This window comes from Oncorhynchus tshawytscha, linkage group LG09 (assembly GCF_018296145.1).
Source record: "Oncorhynchus tshawytscha isolate Ot180627B linkage group LG09, Otsh_v2.0, whole genome shotgun sequence".
NCBI classification, from domain to species: Eukaryota; Metazoa; Chordata; class Actinopteri; order Salmoniformes; family Salmonidae; genus Oncorhynchus; species Oncorhynchus tshawytscha.
The window spans coordinates 27,208,387-27,228,419 of NC_056437.1; the positions used below are offsets into that span (position 1 = coordinate 27,208,387).

The 20,033-nt window shown below is 39.2% G+C and overlaps 1 protein-coding gene across 2 annotated transcripts in view; it reads left to right on the plus strand.

The window, feature by feature from the left end:
- Window positions 1–20,033, plus strand: part of LOC112257671 (oligophrenin-1) — a 49,816-nt gene that overhangs the window by 10,525 nt on the left and 19,258 nt on the right. For both annotated transcript variants that reach the window (XM_024431428.2, XM_024431429.2), the window contains exons 3-6: window positions 3,379–3,474; window positions 11,005–11,066; window positions 18,321–18,392; window positions 19,722–19,823. In XM_024431428.2, the coding sequence (XP_024287196.1) occupies window positions 3,379–3,474; window positions 11,005–11,066; window positions 18,321–18,392; window positions 19,722–19,823 (332 nt within the window). The remainder of the gene's footprint in view (window positions 1–3,378; window positions 3,475–11,004; window positions 11,067–18,320; window positions 18,393–19,721; window positions 19,824–20,033) is intronic.

Consider the following 20,033-nt stretch of genomic DNA (forward strand, 5'->3'; position numbering starts at 1 on the left):
GCATTAGTAAAGATGTTATCAATACATGTTGATTTAATTCCTGTGGTGTTTGTAAATACCCTGGTAGGTTGACTGACAACTTGAACCAGGTTGCATGCACTGATTACAGCTTGAAGTTTTTTCTTGAGTGGACAGCTTGATGAGATTCAGTCAATATTTAAATCACCCAGAATATATACTTCTCTATCACATAAATTATCAAGCATTTCACACACATTATCTAGACAGGATGCCCCAGGTGGTGAAGGTAGGAAACAACAGCTCCACTTTGCTGATCCTGAACACTGGGGCCCCACAAGGGTGTGTGCTCAACCCCCTCCGGTACTCCCTGTTCACCCATGACTGCGTGACCATGCACACCTCCAACTCAATCGTCAAGTTTGCAGATGACACAACAGTAGTAGGCTTAATTGGCAACAACGACGAGACCGCCTACAGGGAGGAGTTGAGGGCACTCGGAGTATGGTGTTAGGAAAACAACCTCTCACTCAACGTCAACAAAATAAAGGAGCTGATCGTGGACTTCAGGAAACAGCAGAGTGAGCACCCCCCTATCCACATCGAAGGGACAGCAGTGGAGAAGGTGGAACGTTTTAAGTTCCTCTGTGTTACACATCACGGACAACTGAAATGGTCAATCCACACAGACAGTGTGGTGAAGGCGCAACAGCGCCTCTTCAACCTCCAGGAGGCTGAAGAAATTTGGCTTGTCACCTAAAACCCTCAAACTTTTTATAGATGCACAATTGAGAGCATCCTGTCGGGTTGAATCACCGTCTGGTACTGCAACTATACCTCCCACAACCGCATGGCTCTGTTCAGAGGGCGGGGTGGTCTGCACAACGCATCACCGGGGACAAACTACCTGCCCTCTAGGACACCTAAAACACCCGATGTCACTGGAAGGCCAAAACGATAATCGACAACAACCATGAGCCACTGCCTGTTCACCCTGCTACTGTCCAGGAGGTGAGGTCAGTACAGGTGTATCGAAGCTGGGACAGAGAAACTGAAAAATAGCGTCTATCTCAAGGCCATTAAACTGTTAAACAGCCATCACTAACACAGAGGCTGCTGCTTACATACAGACTTGAAATAATTGGCCCCTTTTTAATAAATGGATCACTAGTCACTTTAATAATGTCACTTTTATTGTTTACATATCTTGCATTACTCATCTCATTCATATATATATATATATATATATATATATACACACACACACAAAATGGGGAGAACAAGTATTTGATACACTGCCGATTTTTGCAGGTATTGCTACTTACAAAGCATGTAGAGGTCTGTAATTTTTTTTATCATAGGTACACTTCAACTGTGAGAGACGGAATCTAAAACAAAAATCCAGAAAATCACATTGTATGATTTTTAAGTAATTTATTTGCATTTTATTGCAAATGAATTACTGGATTTTTTTTTTTCTCATTTTGTCTGTCATAGTTTAAGTGTACCTAGGATGAAAATTACAGGCCTCATCTTTTTAAGGAGGAGAACTTGCACAATTGGTGGCTGACTAAATACTTCTTTGCCCCACTGTGTGTGTGTGTGTGTGTGTGTGTGTGTGTGTGTGTGTGTGTGTGTGTGTGTGTGTGTGTGTGTGTGTGTGTGTGTGTACTTATTTCATTCCTTTACTTAGATTTTTGTGTATTTGGTAGTTGTTGTGAAATTGTTAGATTACATGTTAGGTATTGCTGCACTGTCGGAACTAGAAGCACAAGCATTTCGCTACACTCGCAATAACATCTGCTAACCATGTGTATGTGACCAATAAAATTTGATTTGATACTGACTGTTAGCACTTGGTGGTCTATAACAGCGTCCCATAAGAATGGGCTTTAGGTGAGGTAGATGAGCCTGTAGCCATATTACTTCAACAGTATTTAACATTAGAAAGTCTCTAGGCTTTACAGAAATGTGGTTCTTTATATAGACTGCAACATCGCCCCCGTTGGCATTTCTGTCTTTTCGGTAAATGTTATGACCATGTATTGCTACTAGAGTTCGACCGATTTATGATTTTTCAACGCCTATACCAATTTATTGGAGGACCAAAAAAGCCGATACCGATTAATCTGCCTTTTTTTGTTTTGTTTCTTGTAATAATGACAATTACAACAATACTGAATGAACACTTATTTTAACTTAATACATCAGTAAAATCAATTTAGCCTCAAATAAATAATGAAACATGTACAATTTGGTTTAAATAATGCAAAAACAAAGTGTTGGAGAAGAAAGCAATATCTGCCAATATGTGCCATGTAAAAAAGCTAACGTTTAAGTTCCTTGCTCAGAACATGTGAAAGTTGGTGGTTCCTTTTTAACATGAGACTTCAATATTCCAAGGTAAGAGGTTTTAGGTTGTAGTTAATATAGTATTTATAGGACTATTTCTCTCTCTACCATTTGTATTTCATATACCTTTGACTATTGGATGTTCTTATAGGCACTTTAGTATTGCCAGTGTAACAGTATAGCTTCCGTCCCTCTCCTCACCCTTATCTGGGCTTGAACCAGGAACACATCGACAACAGCCACACTCGAAGCAGCGTTACCCATCGCTCCACAAATGCCGCGGCCCTTGCAGCGCAAGGGGAATAACTACTCCAAATCTGAAAGCGAGTGACGTTTGAAACCCAGCTAACTAGCTAGCCATTTCACGTTGGTTACACCAGCCATTAGGCTGATAGGCTTGATGTCATAAACAGCGCTGTGCTTGCGAAGAGCTGCTGGCAAAACGCACCAAAGTGCTGTTTGAATGAACGATTACGGGCCTGCTGCTGCTCAGTCAGACTGCTCTATCAAATCAGACTTAATTATAACATTAACACACAGAAATACAAGCCTTTGGTCATTAATATGGTCGAATCCGGAATGACACAATTTCACCTGGTTAATATTGCCTGCTAAACTGGATTAGTAGTTATAACTAGATTAGTAGTTATAACTAGAATATGAATGTCATCTGTTACGAGCACGTTATTGACTTCATGAACCTTGTTTCTTAGCCCATATTAACATTTGCAGCCTATTTTTAGCACTTCTGGTTTGCTTGATTGTTTTTAATACTTTACTGTGAAGCTTAACAGAAGTCGACTTGATTGTGCAGCTCACCCTGCACAAAGTGATCTTCCTACTAGGGCACACCGCCTCAGTGCTAACAGTGTAACTCTGGTTCATGGGCTCATGATTACTGCATCCAATAGCTGTAGGATTAACATACACATTTAAGCCCAATATTTGGCAATCATCAAAATAACAATCACAGTTTAATTTATAAATTCCTAATACATCCACTATATTTTTGTTACCAAATTATGTAGATTGTGTTGATAATATGCAATATGTTTTTTTTTTATTAAGGTTATTCTGTGGCAGTTCATAAGTTCTCCCAAACACTCAACGTGTTCCAGTTCGACTTCATTGGTGATTCCCTGACAGATGACGAGATTAATATTGGTAAGTTCATATAGGGATGTGATGTCACACAAACACTTACCTCATTGGTCAACCTAAGACCATATGGGAATAATGTCTTAGTGTGGGGTGGAACGCAGGCAATACATTACCTTGTATGCAGTAAAAATCACATTGTGGGAGCACCTCCTCGAAGAGTATGAATTAGGTTGCTTGAGATGGTGTGAATCCGAAGCAACCTGCCTACACATTGTTTGAAGGACATTGTACAATGGTTGGGTAGAATCCTGAATGCTGATTGGTTAAAAATGCATTCCACAAATTGCCGGCTAAAGCTATGACATTAAATAGTCCTATTTACTCTGTTCCATCTGACTACACAATCCACCGTCTCATCTCAGTCAAGAAACGTATAAGCTTGACATCCACTATTAAAAAGCATGTAGACATGATCTCACATTTCTTTAAGGCTAACATTTTAGTTTCCAACACCAGAGATTTGTTTGAACCTTGCTGTCTGTCTCACTGGCATTTGCAACATTGTTTTCAGTATTCAAATTCGATCTCCTACTGTCTCGTAGTAATGAACATGTCGGGACAGACAGCCAGGCAGGCAGTGTTTTTAATCCAGTCGAAATCATGATTCAGTTGGCATCATTTTTATGGATACAGTCAGTCCAGTCAGTCAGTCAGTCAGTCAGTCGTTTACATACACCTTAGCCAAAAACATTCTTAGGTCAGTTAGGACCACTATTTTAAAAATGTGAAATGTCATAATAATAGTAGCGAGAATGATTTATTTGAGCTTTTCTTTCTTTCATTACATTCCCAGTGGCTCAGAAGTTTACATAAACTTAGTTAGTATTTGGTAGCATTGCCTTTAAATTGTAGCCTTCCACAAGCTTCCCACTATAAGTTGGGTGAATTTTGGCTCATTCCTCCTGACAGAACTGGTGTAACGGAGTCAGGTTTTTAGCCCTCCTTGCGTGCACATGCTTTTTCAGTTCTGCCCACAAATGTTCTATAGGATTGAGGTCAGGGCTCTGTGATGGCCACTCCAATACCTTGACTTTGTTGTCCCTAAGACATTTTGCCACAACTTTGGAAGTATACTTGGGGTCATTGTCCATTTGGAAGACCCATTTGCTACCAAGCTTTAAGCTTTAACTTCCTGACTGATGTCTTAGATGTTGCTTCAATATATCCACATAATTTTCCTCCCTCATGATGACATCTATTTTGTTAAGTGCAACAGTGTCATGTCCTGACCATAGAAAGCCTTTATTTTCTATGGTGGAGTAGGTCAGGGTGTGAATGGGGGGGTGTTCTAGTTTATTATTTCTATGTGTAGTCTAGTTTTTGTATTTCTACGTTGGCCTGGTATGGTTCCCAATTAGAGGCAGCTGTCTATTGTTGTCTCTGATTGGGGATCATATTTAGGTAGCCTTTTCCCACCTGTTTGTGGGATCTTGTTTTTGTATTGTTGCTGTACGCTGTAGGCTGTACGTTCATTTGTTTTTCTATTATTTTTGTTGCTGGTTCTCATTCAAATAAATTATGATGCGCCTTGGTCTACCCATTTCGACGAGCGTTACAACCAGTCCCTCCTGCAGAAAAGCACCCCAACAACATGATGCAGCCACCCCCGTGATTCACGGTTGGGATGGTATTCTTCCGCTTTCAAGCCTCCCCTTTTTCCTCCATGCATAACGATGGTCACTGGCCAAACAGTTCTATTTTTGTTTCATCAGACCAGAGGACATTCCTCAAAGGTACAATCTTTGTCCCCATGTGCAGTTGCAAACCGTAGTCTGGCTTTTTTATGTTGGTTTTGGAGCAGTGGTTCTTCCTTGCCGAGTGGCCTTTCAGGTTATGTCGATATAGGACTCGTTTTACTGTGGATATAGATACTTTTGTACCTGTTTCCTCCAGCATCTTCACAAGGTCCTTTGATGTTGTTCTGGGATTGATTTGCACTTTTCGCACCTAAGTACGTTCATCTCTAGGAGACCGAATGTGTCTCCTTCCTGATATATTTTTTGTTGGATTGATGCTGTTACTGTTTAGTTTATACAGACTTATTTTGTAACATCTCTTGGTTTGAACAGAACTTAATTGGTAGAAAAACATTTTGTTGAGGTGGTCTCATGGTGTTTAGACTTGCTTACTATTGTTTGCACAGATGAACGTGGTACCTTCAGGTGTTTGGAAATTGCTCCCAAGGATGAACCAGACTTGTGGAGGGCCACTATTTTATTTTTTATGTTTTTAATTCTTGGATGATCTATTTTTATTTTCCCATGATGTCAAGCAAAGAGGCACTGAGTTTGAAGGTAGGCCTTGAAATACATCCACAGGTACACCCCCAATTGACACACATTATGTAAATTATCCTATCAGAAGCTTCTAAAGCCATGACATAATTTTCTGGAATTTTCCAAGTGGTTTAAAGGCACAGACAACTTAGTGTAGGTAAACTTCTGACCCACTGGAATTGTGATACAGTGAAATAATCTGTCTGTAAACAATTGTTGGAAAATTACTTGTCATGCACAAAGTAGATGCACAAAGTAGATGTCCTAACCGACTTGCCAAAACTATAGTTTGTTAACAAGAAATTTGTGGAGTGGTTGAAAAACGAGTTTTAATGACTCCAATCTAAGTGTATGTAAAATTCCGACTGTGTGTGTGTGTGTGTGTGCACACAGTTGAAGTCGGAAGTTTACATACACTTAGATTGGAGTCATAAACTCGTTTTTCAACCACTCCACAAATTTTCAAATGTATAGTTTTGTCAAAACTATAGTATGTGTGTACACACACACACACACACACATATCTATATACAGCTATCTATCAATTGAAGGAAGGTAAAACTAAACGCAGCTAATTTGCTGTCTTTTCTTCTATTTGACGTGATTGTGTTACTGTAGCTGTGTTGTTGGCTAGCTCCTCTCAACTTCCTGACGAATGAGCACATTTTCTATACCAGGCGAAGTCACCCCTCATCAGCTTATTTTTTTTAATTTTAATTTAATAAAATTTTTATTTAACTACGCAATTCAGTTTAAGGACAAATTCTTATTTACAATGACGGCCTACCTCGGTCAAACCCTAACACGGATGATGCTGGGCCAATTGGGCACCACTCTATGGGACTCCCAATCATGGCTGTTTGTGATACAGCCTGGAATCGAACCAGGGTCTGTAGTGACGCCTCTAGCACTGAGATGAAGTGCCTTAGATCACTGCACCACTGGGGAGCCCTAACGGGTTATCAACATATTGTTTTGGATGTATCGAAATAAATGTTACTAGAACGTTGCCTGTCAGTATGGCAATGGAACATTTAGAACGACTGGGTCGGCCCATGACATCATCTCGGGCCTAACACCTCTGGCAATATATCCTCCAAACACTGGCTTCTCTGGCATTATCACTTAAATAGACCAACATAGCTGCTGTATGTCAAAGCTGTGTGCTGGAAAACCTTAGTGGGTGAAGTAGGCCTGTAAATGTCCTTTTTTGACTTCAGACCTGCCTACTTCTCACTTAAAATACAGTCGTGGTTTTGAGAATGACACAAATATTAATTTTCACTAAGTCTGCTGCCTCAGTTTGTATGATGGCAATTTGCATATACTCCAGAATGTTATGAAGGGTGATCAGATGAATTACAATTCATTGCAAAGTCCCTCTTTGCCATGCAAATGAACTGGATCCCCCCAAAAAATCATTTCCACTGCATTTCAGCCCTGCCACAAAAGGACCAGCTGACATAATGTCAGTGATTCTCTCATTAACACAGGTGTGAGTGTTGACGAGGCTGGAGATCACTGTCATGCTGATTCATTTCAAATAACAGACTGGAAGCTTCAAATGGAGGGTGGTGCTTCATTGTTCTTCCTCTGTCAACCATGGTTACCTAAATTCAAAAGGCACTCACACATCTGAGCAATCTTTTTTGCAGGTGCATGGCAACAGTTGAACAAGATTAAGGAAAAGGGAAACCGCACACTGCTCTTGATAGTATCACTGATATTTAATAAGCTTACATATCGAGACTACTCAGTAACGAACGTTTCTATAGAAAACTGGAGAGTTGATCCCACACAGGTGTTCCAAAGGGATATATGCTCTAATCTGGAGCAAGCCCTATTAAACCACCTTATCTCAAAACCTGAATATGAATATCTTTAATGTAAATGTGACATATGTCCATGCCTGTGCATTTTACAGAAATTACACAAACCTAAAACACAACAAGGCAATTATCCAGAATGACCAGTGGTTGCAGGAATAGGCTCAATGCTAGAGCCATTGTCGAACTTTGTAGACTCTTGTATTAAAACACATGTGCAAGCATTGCCATCATATGTAAAAGACAATATAGACTTCATAAACAAGATCTCCCCAATAACAGGTTTAAAAGATGACTGTATTTTGGTCACATTAGATGTCGAGAGTCTATATACAGTACCAGCATTCCCCGTGTGTGGTTGGGGGGGGCTGGTAGCACTAGCACACTATTTGGAAGACCGAGATACTAATAAATATCCACCAACAAACTTGATTCTAGAATTGGCTGAATATGTTTTGACATAACTATTTTAGGTTTGATGGTAAATACTACCTCCAAACGAATGGAACATCGATGGGCTCCACATTCGCTCCGAGCTATGCTAACCTTTTTGAAGAAAGTTTTCATTATTAACAAAACGAAAATCTATTTTTGAATAAAGTCCTAAAGTGGTGTCGAAATATTGATGACATATTTTGCATATGGGAAGGAACTGAAAAAGAGCTGTCAGATTTTATGGCACTACTCAATGACATTGACCCCAATCTCAAATTCACTATTGAGTGTGACACTCAGTGTTCATTACCTCGTTATGTGGATTGAGAAATCAAATGGAACCCAGTTTACAACTCTGTATAGAAAAGAAACGGACAGAAACTCTTACAGGGGGACAGCTTCCATCCTGAGCCATTAAAAAGAGGACTTCCAAGAAGCCAATTTTTCAGACTGCGCCGTATATGCCACTCCACAGAGGATTATCTAGAAAAAGCAGCGGAGATGCGCTTTAGGTTTCTAAGAGGCTATTCGCCACAATGCGTGGATGAAGCTCTTAATTTGGCATTGGGAAAACACGAGATGAACTGTTACAAAAAAAGACCCGCTAAAGAACACTCCGTAATGTTCACAACTACATATACTTTGAATTTGCGAAAAGTGGGAGGTGTGGTCAAGAAACACTGGCATATTTTATTATCGGAACCAGCTTTGCCGGCTGAATTAAAAAAATCCACCACTTATTGTGTATAGGAGAGGTCGCAATTTATAAATTGGTTCACGCCAACTGCTAGCCACAAAAGAAAATCAGCCAGGCTCTTTTACGCCCTCTACCAAATGGTAGCTATAAATGCAGAGGATGCGCACAGTGCAACAATATGATGAAGTGTGAATATTTCTGCCAACCACACACAGGAAAATAAATGACATTTTTAAGTGTTCCACCACCCATGTTATTTGCATTATTAAATGCCCATGTGGGCTCTGCTATGTCGGTAAAACCTCCTGCTCTCTCAAACAGAGAATTGGTGAACATAAAAGTTCAATCAGGAGAAACGACAGGGATTATCCAGTCGCAGTACATTTTAATGACCTAAATCATGACATTTCTACCTTTTAAAAAAAAAAATATATATATATATATATATATATATTTAAATTTAAAGATTTTGTGGCATAGAGAAAGTTAAGATATCAGACGGGGGAGGTGATATTACTAATACTCTGAGTAAAAGAGAATTTTTTGGGATTTTCACCCTTCAGACATTATTTCCTAATGGACTTAATGATGAAATGCCTATGTATGTTGTGAATTTGAACATGAATTATGTGCCTGTTTAATGTCTTATTTACACACTTTTGTAATATTTATGAAATGCATATTGTTATGTGGTAGCACTTATTTGTTTTTCCTTTGCCTCCAACCCCTTTCGATGTGTGGAACGGATGTGGGTGGGGCTAGGTCTACATAAGGGTGTTAATTTCAGAAAATTCACAAAAGCTCTGACGAAGGCCGTGAGCCCGATACATAAACATGGTTACCTGCAAGGAAACACGTCCCATTGCCAAACACGTTCATTGCTTTGCACAAAAAGGGCATCACAGGCACGGATATTGCTGCCAGTAAGATTGCACCTAAATCAACCACTTATCGGATCATCAAGAACTTCAAGGAGAGCGGTTCAATTGTTGTGAAGGAGACTTCAGTGCCAAAGAAAGTCCAGCAACGTCTCCTAAAGTTGATTCAGCTGCGGGATTGGGGCATCACCAGTACAGAGCTTGCTCAGGAATGGCAGCAGGTAGGTGTGAGTGCATCTGCATGCGCAGTGAGGCGAAGACTTTGAGGATGGCCTGGTGTCAAGAAGGGCAGCAAAGAAGCCACTTCTCTCCAGGGAAAACATCAGGGACAGACTGATATTCTGCAAAAGGTACAGGGATTGGACTGCTGAGGACTGGGGTAAAGTCATTTTCTCTGATGAATCCCCTTACCGATTGTTTGTGGCATCCAGAAAAAATCTTGTCCGGAGAAGACAAGGTGAGCGCTACCATCAGTCCTGTGTCATGCCAACAGTAAAGCATCCTGAGACCATTCATGTGTGGGGTTGCTTCTCAGCCAAGGGAGTGGGCTCACTCACAAATTTGCCTAAGAACACAGCCATGAATAAAGAATGGTACCGACACATCCTCCGAGAGCAACTTCTCCCAACCATCCAGGAACAGTTTGGTGACGAACAATGCCTTTTCCAGCATGATGGAGAACCTTGCCATAAAGCAAAAGTAATAACTAAGTGGCTCGGGGAACAAAACATAGATATTTTGGGTCCATTGCCAGGAAACTCCCCAGACCTTAATCCCATTGAGGACTTGTGGTCAATCCTCAAGAGGCGGGTGGACAAACAAAAACCCACAAATTCTGACAAACTCCAAGCATTGATTATGCAAGAATGGGCTGCCATCAGTCAGGATATGGCCCAGAAGTTAATTTACAGCATGCTAGGGCGGATTGCAGAGGTCTTGGAAAAGAAGGGTCAACACTGCAAATATTGACTCTTTGCATCAACTTCATGTAATTGTCAATAAAAGGCTTTGACACCTATGAAATGCTTGTAATTATACTTCAGTTTTCCATAGTAACATCTGACAAAAATATCTAAAGACACTGGGGCAGCAGACTTAGTGAAAATTAGTATTTGTCATTCTCAAAACTTTTGGCCACGACTGTATATGTTTTTTTAGTTTAATCTGTATATGGCTATAGTCCGCCTCATTACTTTACTCCCTAGCATTGAGTCTGTGTAGCAACAGATGTATTGATGTTTCTCAATGTTTCAGTGTAATTTACTTAATGGAATTAGGATGTGAAACATATTTTCATGTTGTGGCACAAATCTTATGCTATCCTGTATTGATTTCACATCGTCCCCTGTACAGTGCCATGAGCATCATTTTTGCCCAATTATCTCACTAAACATGGATAACATATTTATTTTTGTCCACAGCGGAATCTTTCCAAGAGTTTGCTGGTCTCCTACAGGAAGTGGAGGATGACCGGATGATGCTGGTGGGTTATCAGCAGCACTTCTTTTAGAACCAGAGGTGGAAATAAAAGAAACCCCATCTGGATCTGGCTTCCTGTGCCCAGATTTTCAAAAGATATCTGACCGGATTCCGACAATCAGTTAGGATTAAATGATAGAATTGGGATTTTCAAGACTGTAAAATTAGATTCTTATCCTCCATATAGGGATAAGAATTTGGTAATCCAATCTGAACTTTAATCAGGATTGTACGTCGTTTTTGCTTTTTTCATAACTCAAAGGTAGTGATTAGGATTGTTTTGATGCTAAAAATAAGGATTATCTTGATCCCACTGAAATGGATTTAAAAAGTTGAATGGCACTACAACAAATTTCAAGGTATCTATAGGTTTAAAGAACTTTCTTACAGCTGAAAACCAAAGGTTCATTATGTTGAATTGATCACAGTATACAGTACCAGTCAGAAGTTTGGACACACCTACTCATTCAAGGGTTTTTATTTATTTTTTTATTTTTTTTCTACATTGTAGAATAATAGGGAAGACATAAACACTATGAAATAACCCATATGGAATCATGTAGTAACCAAAGATGGTGTTAAATAAATCAAAATATATTTGAGATTCTTCAAAATAGCCACCCTTTGCCTTGATGACGGCGTTGCACATTCTTGGCATTCTCTCAACCAGCTTTATCTGGAATGTTCCAACCGTTTTGAGAGTTCCAACATATACGGAACACTAGTATACAGCTTTTCCAACACTCTGCGGTCCAACTCATCCCAAACCATCTCAATTGGGTTGAGGTCGGGTGATCGTGGAGGCCAGGTCATAAGATTCATCACTCTCCTTCTTGGTCAAATAGCCCTTACACAGCCTGGAGGTGTGTTGTCATTGTCCTGTTGAAAAACAAATGATAGTCCCACTAAGTGCAAACCAGATGGGATGGCGTATCGCTGTAGAATTCTGAACCACACATGCAGAGATCATCCGTTCACCTACTCCACGTTTCACAAAGACACTGGTTGGAACCAAAAATCTCAAATTTGGACTCATCAGACCAAAGCACAGATTTCCACCGGTCTAATGTCCATTGTTTGTTTCTTGGCCCAAGCAAGTCTCTTCTTCTTATTGGTGTCATTTAGTAGTGATTTCTTTGAAGCAATTCAACCATGAAGGCCTGACTCAGTCTCCTCTGAACAGTTGATGTTGAGATGTCTGTTACATGAACTCGGAAGCATTTTTTTCGGCTGCAATCTGAGGTGCAGTTAACTCTAATGAACTTATCTTCTGCAGAGGAGGTAACTCTGGGTCTTCCTTTCCTGTGGTGGTCCTCATGAGAGCCAGTTTCTTCATAGCCCTTGATGTTTTATGCGACAGCACTTGAAGAAACTTTCAAAGTTCTTGACATTTTCCAGATTGACTGACCTTCATGTCTTAAAGTAATGATGGACTGTCGTTTTCTCTTTGCTCATTTGAGCTGTTCCTGCCATAATATGGACTTGGTCTTTTACCAAATAGGTTTATCTTCTGTATACTACCCCTACCTTGTCACAACACAACTGATTGAGAAGGAAAGAAATTCCACAAATGAACTTTTAACAAGGCACAACTGTTGATTGAAATGCGTTCCAGGCGACTACTTCATGAAGCTGGTTGAGAGAATGCCAAGAAAGTGCAAGGCTGTCATCAAGGCAACGGGTGGCTACTTTGAAGAATCTCAAATATAAAATATATTTTGATTTAACAAGTTGTTTTTGGGGGGGTTACTAAATGATTCAATGTGTGTTATTTCATCATTTATGTCTTCACTAATATTCCACAATGTAGAAAATTGTAAAAATAAAGAAAAACCTTTGCGTGAGTAGTTGTCCAAACTTTTGACTGGTACTGTCGGCATGTGTGCAGTTATATGGAGAGGTGTCAAATAGATGCATCTACTTATTTATAAGTGATATGCAGGCAGGCTCTATTTTAATCTACAGTGCATTTGGAAAGTATTCGGACCCTTCATTTTTTCCACATTTTAGAATAAGGCGTTACAGCCTTACTCTAAAATGTATTAAACAAAACATTTTCCTCCATCTACAAACAATAGGGTCAAAGCAAAAAAAAGTTGGCAGATTTATTACAAATAAACATACCTAATGTAAATAAGCATTCAGAACTTTTGCTATGAGACTTGAATTTGAGCTCAGGTGTATCCTGTTTCCATTAATCATTCTTTGTTTCTACAACTTTTTTCCCCCCACTCCCACGTGCGCCAAATACAGCAGTACAGTTTTTTAAAGTAAAAAATAGGTATTAGGTGAACAATAAATAAGTAAAAAGAAAAACAATAAAAAATCAAACAGTGAAATAACAGTAGCGAGGCTATATACAGGCACTGCTTAGTCGGGCAAATTGAGGTAGCATGTACATGTAGGTATTGTTAAAGTGACTATGCATATATGATAAACAGAGTAGCAGCAGTGTAAAAGAGGGGGAGGGGGGGGACAATGCAAATGGTCCAGAAGTAGCACAACCTGTCCACTATGGCAAGGTGTAGGACTTTTCAAAGCATTGAAAATCTGGATTCTGTGATCTTGATATCTCAATCAGAATGATCCTGCCTGATTTGTTTTCTCTTTAAAAAAAAAGTTTTTTAAATTACTTAACGGCCAAATTGATCTGATCCTGGATTGCAAAAAAGAGGATTACAGAATCTGGATCGTTCTGATCCAGATTAAAAAGTAGTGAAGATCTGGGCCCTGGAGTGAACTCTAGTCTTTTGCTTTGTGCTATTGAAGTCATTATGTCATGACACTGCATTATCAGCGTGCAGTGAAAAGCAGCAGATCCTGTTATACTGGGCTTTCTGGATGCTTTAAGGATGTTTTTAAACACAGTTGCTCTCTGATTACAGCTGATGCTCTTTTTGAGGGGAAGAAGAGCAACACCTGCTGGAGTGCAAGAGATCTCGCTGTTTATTTGTTTGATTTCTAGGCTTATAGTTGCTGGTTTCCCCTTTTCACACATTCTTATCATAACTCACCTTGTGTATTTAATGTAATGCATGAATGTTTTTGCCAAATGGTCAAATAAAATTGTATTTGTTACATGCACTGAATACATCGGGTGTAAATGTTAGTGAAATGCAGGCTTACGAGCCCTTCCCAACAATGCCTAGTTAAACTTCTATTTAAAAAATTACAAAAAAATGTAAAATACATAGTGCCAGATCAATGTGCAGGGGTACGGGTTCTTTAAGGAAGATATGTACATGAAGGCAGGCTAAAGTGACTAGGCATCAGGATAGATAATACGAGTAAAATAAAGAACCGAGTACCAGCAGCATATGATGAGTGTAAAACTGTGTGTTGTCATTATGTGGGTTTGGTGTGTGTATACAGTGCATTCGGAAAGGATTGAGACCACCCCTTCCCTATTTCTACATTTTGTTACGTTACAGCCTTATTCTAAAATGAATGAAATTAAAAAAATTAATCTTCAATCTACATCTACAATCACAATACCTCATAATGACAAAGCGAAAACAGGTTTAGACAGTTTGCCAATTGTGGTAGAGAGCGGTGCATTTGCCATGCAAAGTGATAATACAGCCAATCAAGATGCTCTCGATGTTGCAGCTGTAGAACTTTTTGAGGATCCGAGGGCTCATCCCAAATCTTTTCAGCCAGAACATATAGTGCCCTCTGTAATTATTGGGACAGTGAAGCATTTTTTATTATTCTGACTCTGCAGGACTGCACTTTATTATTTGAAATGATGCAATGACTCTGAAGTTAGTGTGGACGGTCAGCTTGTAATTTTAGATATTTTCATCCATATCGGGTGAACCGTTTAGAAATTACAGCACTTTTTGTACATAGTCGCCCCCATTTCAGGGGACCAAAAGTAATGGGACAAATTCACTTGTGTAATAAAATGTTCAAAAGTTTTTAGTATTTGGTTCCATATTCCTAGTACGCAATGATTACATCAAGCTTACGACTCTACAAACTAGTTGGATGTGTCTTTGGCTATGCCGGATTAAGTGATATGACATGCTATTCTATAAAGTAATTTCTCTGTAATTAATATTACCTGATTAAGCTAATCAGGTAGATGATTAACTAGAAAGTTGGGGCACCACGAAAGAATGTTTATAGAGCTGTTATTTTCTGAATAAACTCTTAACTTCTTGGCGCACCCATCCCATTAGCGGGATCATTTTCGTCAACATCCGATGAATTGCAGAGTGCCAAATTCAAATTAAATTACTAAAAATATTTAATTTTCATGAAATCACAAGTGCAGTATAGCAAAACACAGCTTAGCTTGTTGTTAATCCACCTGGCATGTCAGATTTCAAAAAAGCTTTTCGGCGAAAGCAAACCAAGCGTTTATGTAAGGGCATCTCTCTCAGCAGACAAAACATTACAAACAGCTAGCAGCAAAGTAGATTGGTCAGAAAAGCAATAAAATGAATTGCTTACCTTTGATCTCCGGATGTTTGCACTCACGAGACTCCCAGTTACACACATGTTCCTTTAGTTCCATAAAGATTACTTTTATATCCAAAATAACGCGCCAACCAAATGGAGTTATGTTCAGAAATCCACAGGCTCGAGCGGTAAACGACGTGGCAGACAAATTCCAAATAGTATCCGTAAAGTTCATAGAAACATGTCAAACGTTTTTTATAATCAATCCTCAGGTTGTTTTTACAATAAATAATCAATATTTCAACCGGACCGTAGCTTTTTCAATAGGAGAGAGAGAGAAAATGTCTGCTCCAAGCTGCTCGCGCATGCAGAACTCTGCTGGCACCCAGCCATCCACTGATGCGATGTGATCTTTCTCGCTCATTTTTCAGAATAAAAGACTGAAACTATGTCTAAAGACTGTTCAGACCATGTGGAAGCCATAGGGAAAGGAATCTGGTTGATATCCCTTTTAAATGGAGTGAAGGCATGCAATGGAACAGGGAGCTTTCAAAATAAAGGATCTTCCTCTTTGGATTTTCCTCAGGTTTTCGCCTTCAGTTCTGTTATACTCACAGACAATATTTTTACAGTTTTGGAAACTTTCGAGTGTTTTCAATCCTAATCTGACAATTATATGCATATTCTAGTTTCTGGGCCTGAGAAATGGGCAGTTTCATTTGGGGACGTTTTTCATCCAAACATCAAAATACTGCCCCCTACACTCAACAAGTTAAAGACCAAGGAAACTTTTACATCAATAACAGTCAATATTTAATTGTCACCTTGGTTAGTCTCATCTGAAAGTGGTAAATTCTTGGTTATCTTCTCGAACCCTGGCTAACAAGTTGAATCAGCAATACAACATTTGGTTTAATTTATTTACTAAATACCTAACTAATCACACAGAATTACATATACACCGAATGGATCATGCATTGATTACAAATTATGTCATAAAGAGAACATCACTGGTGGACGGAGCCAACATGACGGCTGGTTACTCAAAGGAAAGGGGGTTGGGTTTGAGTGACAGAGCAGGAAGATTGAGTAACAAAGGGAGAAGCTATGCTATCTTAAATACAGTATTTTATGCATTGTAAATTACCGCCCATTTGAAAAAGGAGAATGCAATAAATATTTACTCTGAGCTGCGCTTTGGTAGATTGGTCGTAGAGCGTAAGCCGGTTGACCAGCATGGATCTCTGGTCCTCTGAAGACTGTCTAGTGGTGAACTGGAGCGTGGTAGAATGGATACTCTGTCCGTCCTCTCCTAGCCCACGTTAACAGCTGCGGGTGCTAACGCAACGGCTAGGAGGTATCACTTCTTTAGTGAATAAGAGTTCAAAGTTCATACCAAGTTGCCATACTATATGCTCATGCTATATTCTGGCTGGTATAGTCGCAATTCATCCTTCCGGCATGTAGGTCGTCACCTTCACATTGAAATTCGATGCTAATTTCATTAGGTTCTCTCAGGTTGGCTTAGTTCTGTAGGTGGTCTTTGTCCTTTCAATGTGGGGGATCTCAAGTCCACACGTCCTTGGAACAGCTTATCTTTTAACGTAGGACTGTCGCCCTAATGTCCTCGTAACAGAAAGTTACATTATTGTCAAGGGCTTTATATAGGAGGGGAGAGAAGGGCGTGTTTCAGGGCCACTGAGTTGAGCTCTATGACAAACCGTTTTCTCATTAAGAAGCTAAATTACATTTAATCTTTTCACAAATAGTGTCATATTTAAACATTTTAAATTGCACAACAATTCCATGTGAATCTGAAAACTATAATGTGTAGACTTTCCAAGATACATTTTATGTCGTCCTATCATCAGTAATACTATCTCAGACGCCAACTGATCTGGCATCATATTCATTTAGTACCAATGCATATTTTCAGCTGGTTGGATTACTGAAATATGGTTCCGTTCCCCCCACATTTTGATGTTCCCAGACTCTCTATGTTTAACAAGAGTCCTTCTGTAGAGTCAAGAGACAGGGGGGGTCATAAACCTCACCCACAGGCCAATGTCATGACGGATGCATTTGCTGTTTGTTTTGGTTGTGTTTCAGATTATTTTGTGACCAATATAAATGAATGCTAAATAATGTATTGTTATATTGAGTCCATTTTTATTGTAAATGACAATACGTTTCTAAATACTTCTACATTAATATGCATGCTACCATGATTACGGATAGTCCTGAATGTATCGTGAATGTTGAGTAAGATAGTTAGATGCACAAATATCATATCCCTCTTATTGTAAAGGTGAGGGGTTGGCATGTCTTGGGGTTATGATATTTGTGCGTCTAACTTTTTCACTCATCATTCACGATACATTCAGGACTATCTGTAATCATGGTAGAATCCACATTAATGTAGAAGTGTTTTATTTACAATAAAAGTGAATCCAAAATTACACTACATTATTTACCATTTTAATTTTATTGGGAACAAAATCATCTGAAACGCAAACAGCAAATGCATCCAAGTTTGTTGGTGTAATCATTGCATGCTAGGAATATGGAACCGAATACTAAACGTTCCACAACTTTAATACACAAGTGAATTTGTCCCAATATTTTTGGTGCCCTGAAATGTCTAAACGGTTCTCCGATATGGATGGAAATACCCTCAAATGAAAACTGACAGTCTGCAGTTTAACCTCCATAGTCATTGTTTGATTTCAAATACAAACCTTTGGAGTATAGAGCCGAAAGAAGAAAGCAATTCATCACTTTCCCAATAATTACGGACGGCACTGTAAATATGTCATGCAATTTTTTTGTATTTTTTTTTTTCCTGGTTCAGGTTCAGAATGCTTGTGATCTGCTTATCAAGCCACTGGAGAAGTTTCGCAAGGAGCAAATAGGAGTGACAAAAGTGAGTTCATATAAAGCTTTTTATTCATTTATTTAGGGTGATGGATACTTCAGTATGTACATTTTACAATTATGGGTTATTGGATTGTTGAGTATACTCACTTTCTATTAGACATTCATGAGCTGAAGCAGCACTCTTTCCTTCTAACAAGTGTGTGCACTTGATGGGAGAAAAGAGGATTAAAGTTTTGGCAGTACATATAAACCATTCTCATGTGTCGCTGAGATGGCACCCTCCAGATTTGCTTGCTGTGTAAATTTAGCGGGAAGCTCACCATGACACCAACCTTATTCAGCAAGGCATTCAGTCAAACTAAATGTATCTCTTTTGTATACTTACCCAGTGCCACCATAAACTTCCATAACCATTAACCATAAACGTTAAACTTTTTTACCATTGCAAAGACTATTCAAATGTACTAGTTCTATGAATGCTTATGCTGCAATGCAGGTTGACTGAATTGCGCCTTTTAGATTGTGACTAAGTCAGATGGGGTGTAGAAACACCACTAGTGTTGTACTGCACACTAAACATGTGGAACGTTCAGTGGAAAATGTATAATCGCTAAGCCAAAGCTAAATAAATCAACTGAGTTTTTGAAAGCTGCCTATGGAAAACTGGAGCTGCCTCTAGTGGTTCTGGACTGGATATCCATTTTTCACATACCCTTGGTCTGTTGACCTACTTTTGACTACAATTGATTTGAGATCTATCTAGCACATATTGTATTAGGCTCAGTGTTTGTACTGAAAACATGGAATTTGCTTTCAAAAAGTGTTAGCTTCCCTTTCTCCAACTCACCCTTTGTGTGCCTCTGTCCTCTCTACCAAGGCAGCTGTGTCTGAGTCCAAAATGGGTTGTGGACTGGAGTGCTTTGACGTCTGTAATCATCTACAGATGACCTCAGCTGAGACATGATCTTAAACCAATTCTAGGCCTTCCAAATATGTTGGCAGGACTATGTACACCAGTGTTCCCCTACTCTGTCCTGGGTGACCTCCCAGACAGTCCACAGTTTTGTTATAGCCCTGCACTAACACACCTGATTCAAGTAATAACCAAGCCCTTGAGTAGTTGAATCAGATGTGCAAAGCTAGAAGAAAAATGTGGACTGTTTTGTGGTCCCCCAGGAGGGGGTTGGGGGAAAACTCTGATCTCAACAGATCAAGGCCAGTTATGGCTGTGTGGAGCAACATGTGCATGTACAAACTGTTGTGATTAAGATCTTGCTATTATTTTTCTTGACTCATGATGGAGTCTCACACTGAAAAAATGTTTGTAAATGTTTTGTTGAATTATGGTGTAATTGAATAAACTTCCTTCTTTTAGGAAAGAAGGAAGAAGTTTGAGAAAGAAAGCGAAAAATATTACTCTCAGTTAGATAAACATCTGAATTTGTCTGCTAAGAAGAAGGAAACTCAGCTGCAGGAGGTTGGTGGACATCCCTCAACATTGGCTTCCTGTAAACAGTTCAATGGAATTTTTTTTACAAAGTTTTTTGTTTGTCAAATGTCTTTATTGTATTATAATGCTCCCTAATTGGATAACTCAACTAGCTCAATGGTTTAAAGATGAGCTAATAACACTTATGAAGACTATTTGGAAATAAGCTGCTTTTGTAATCACCATGTGGTTCCTCCA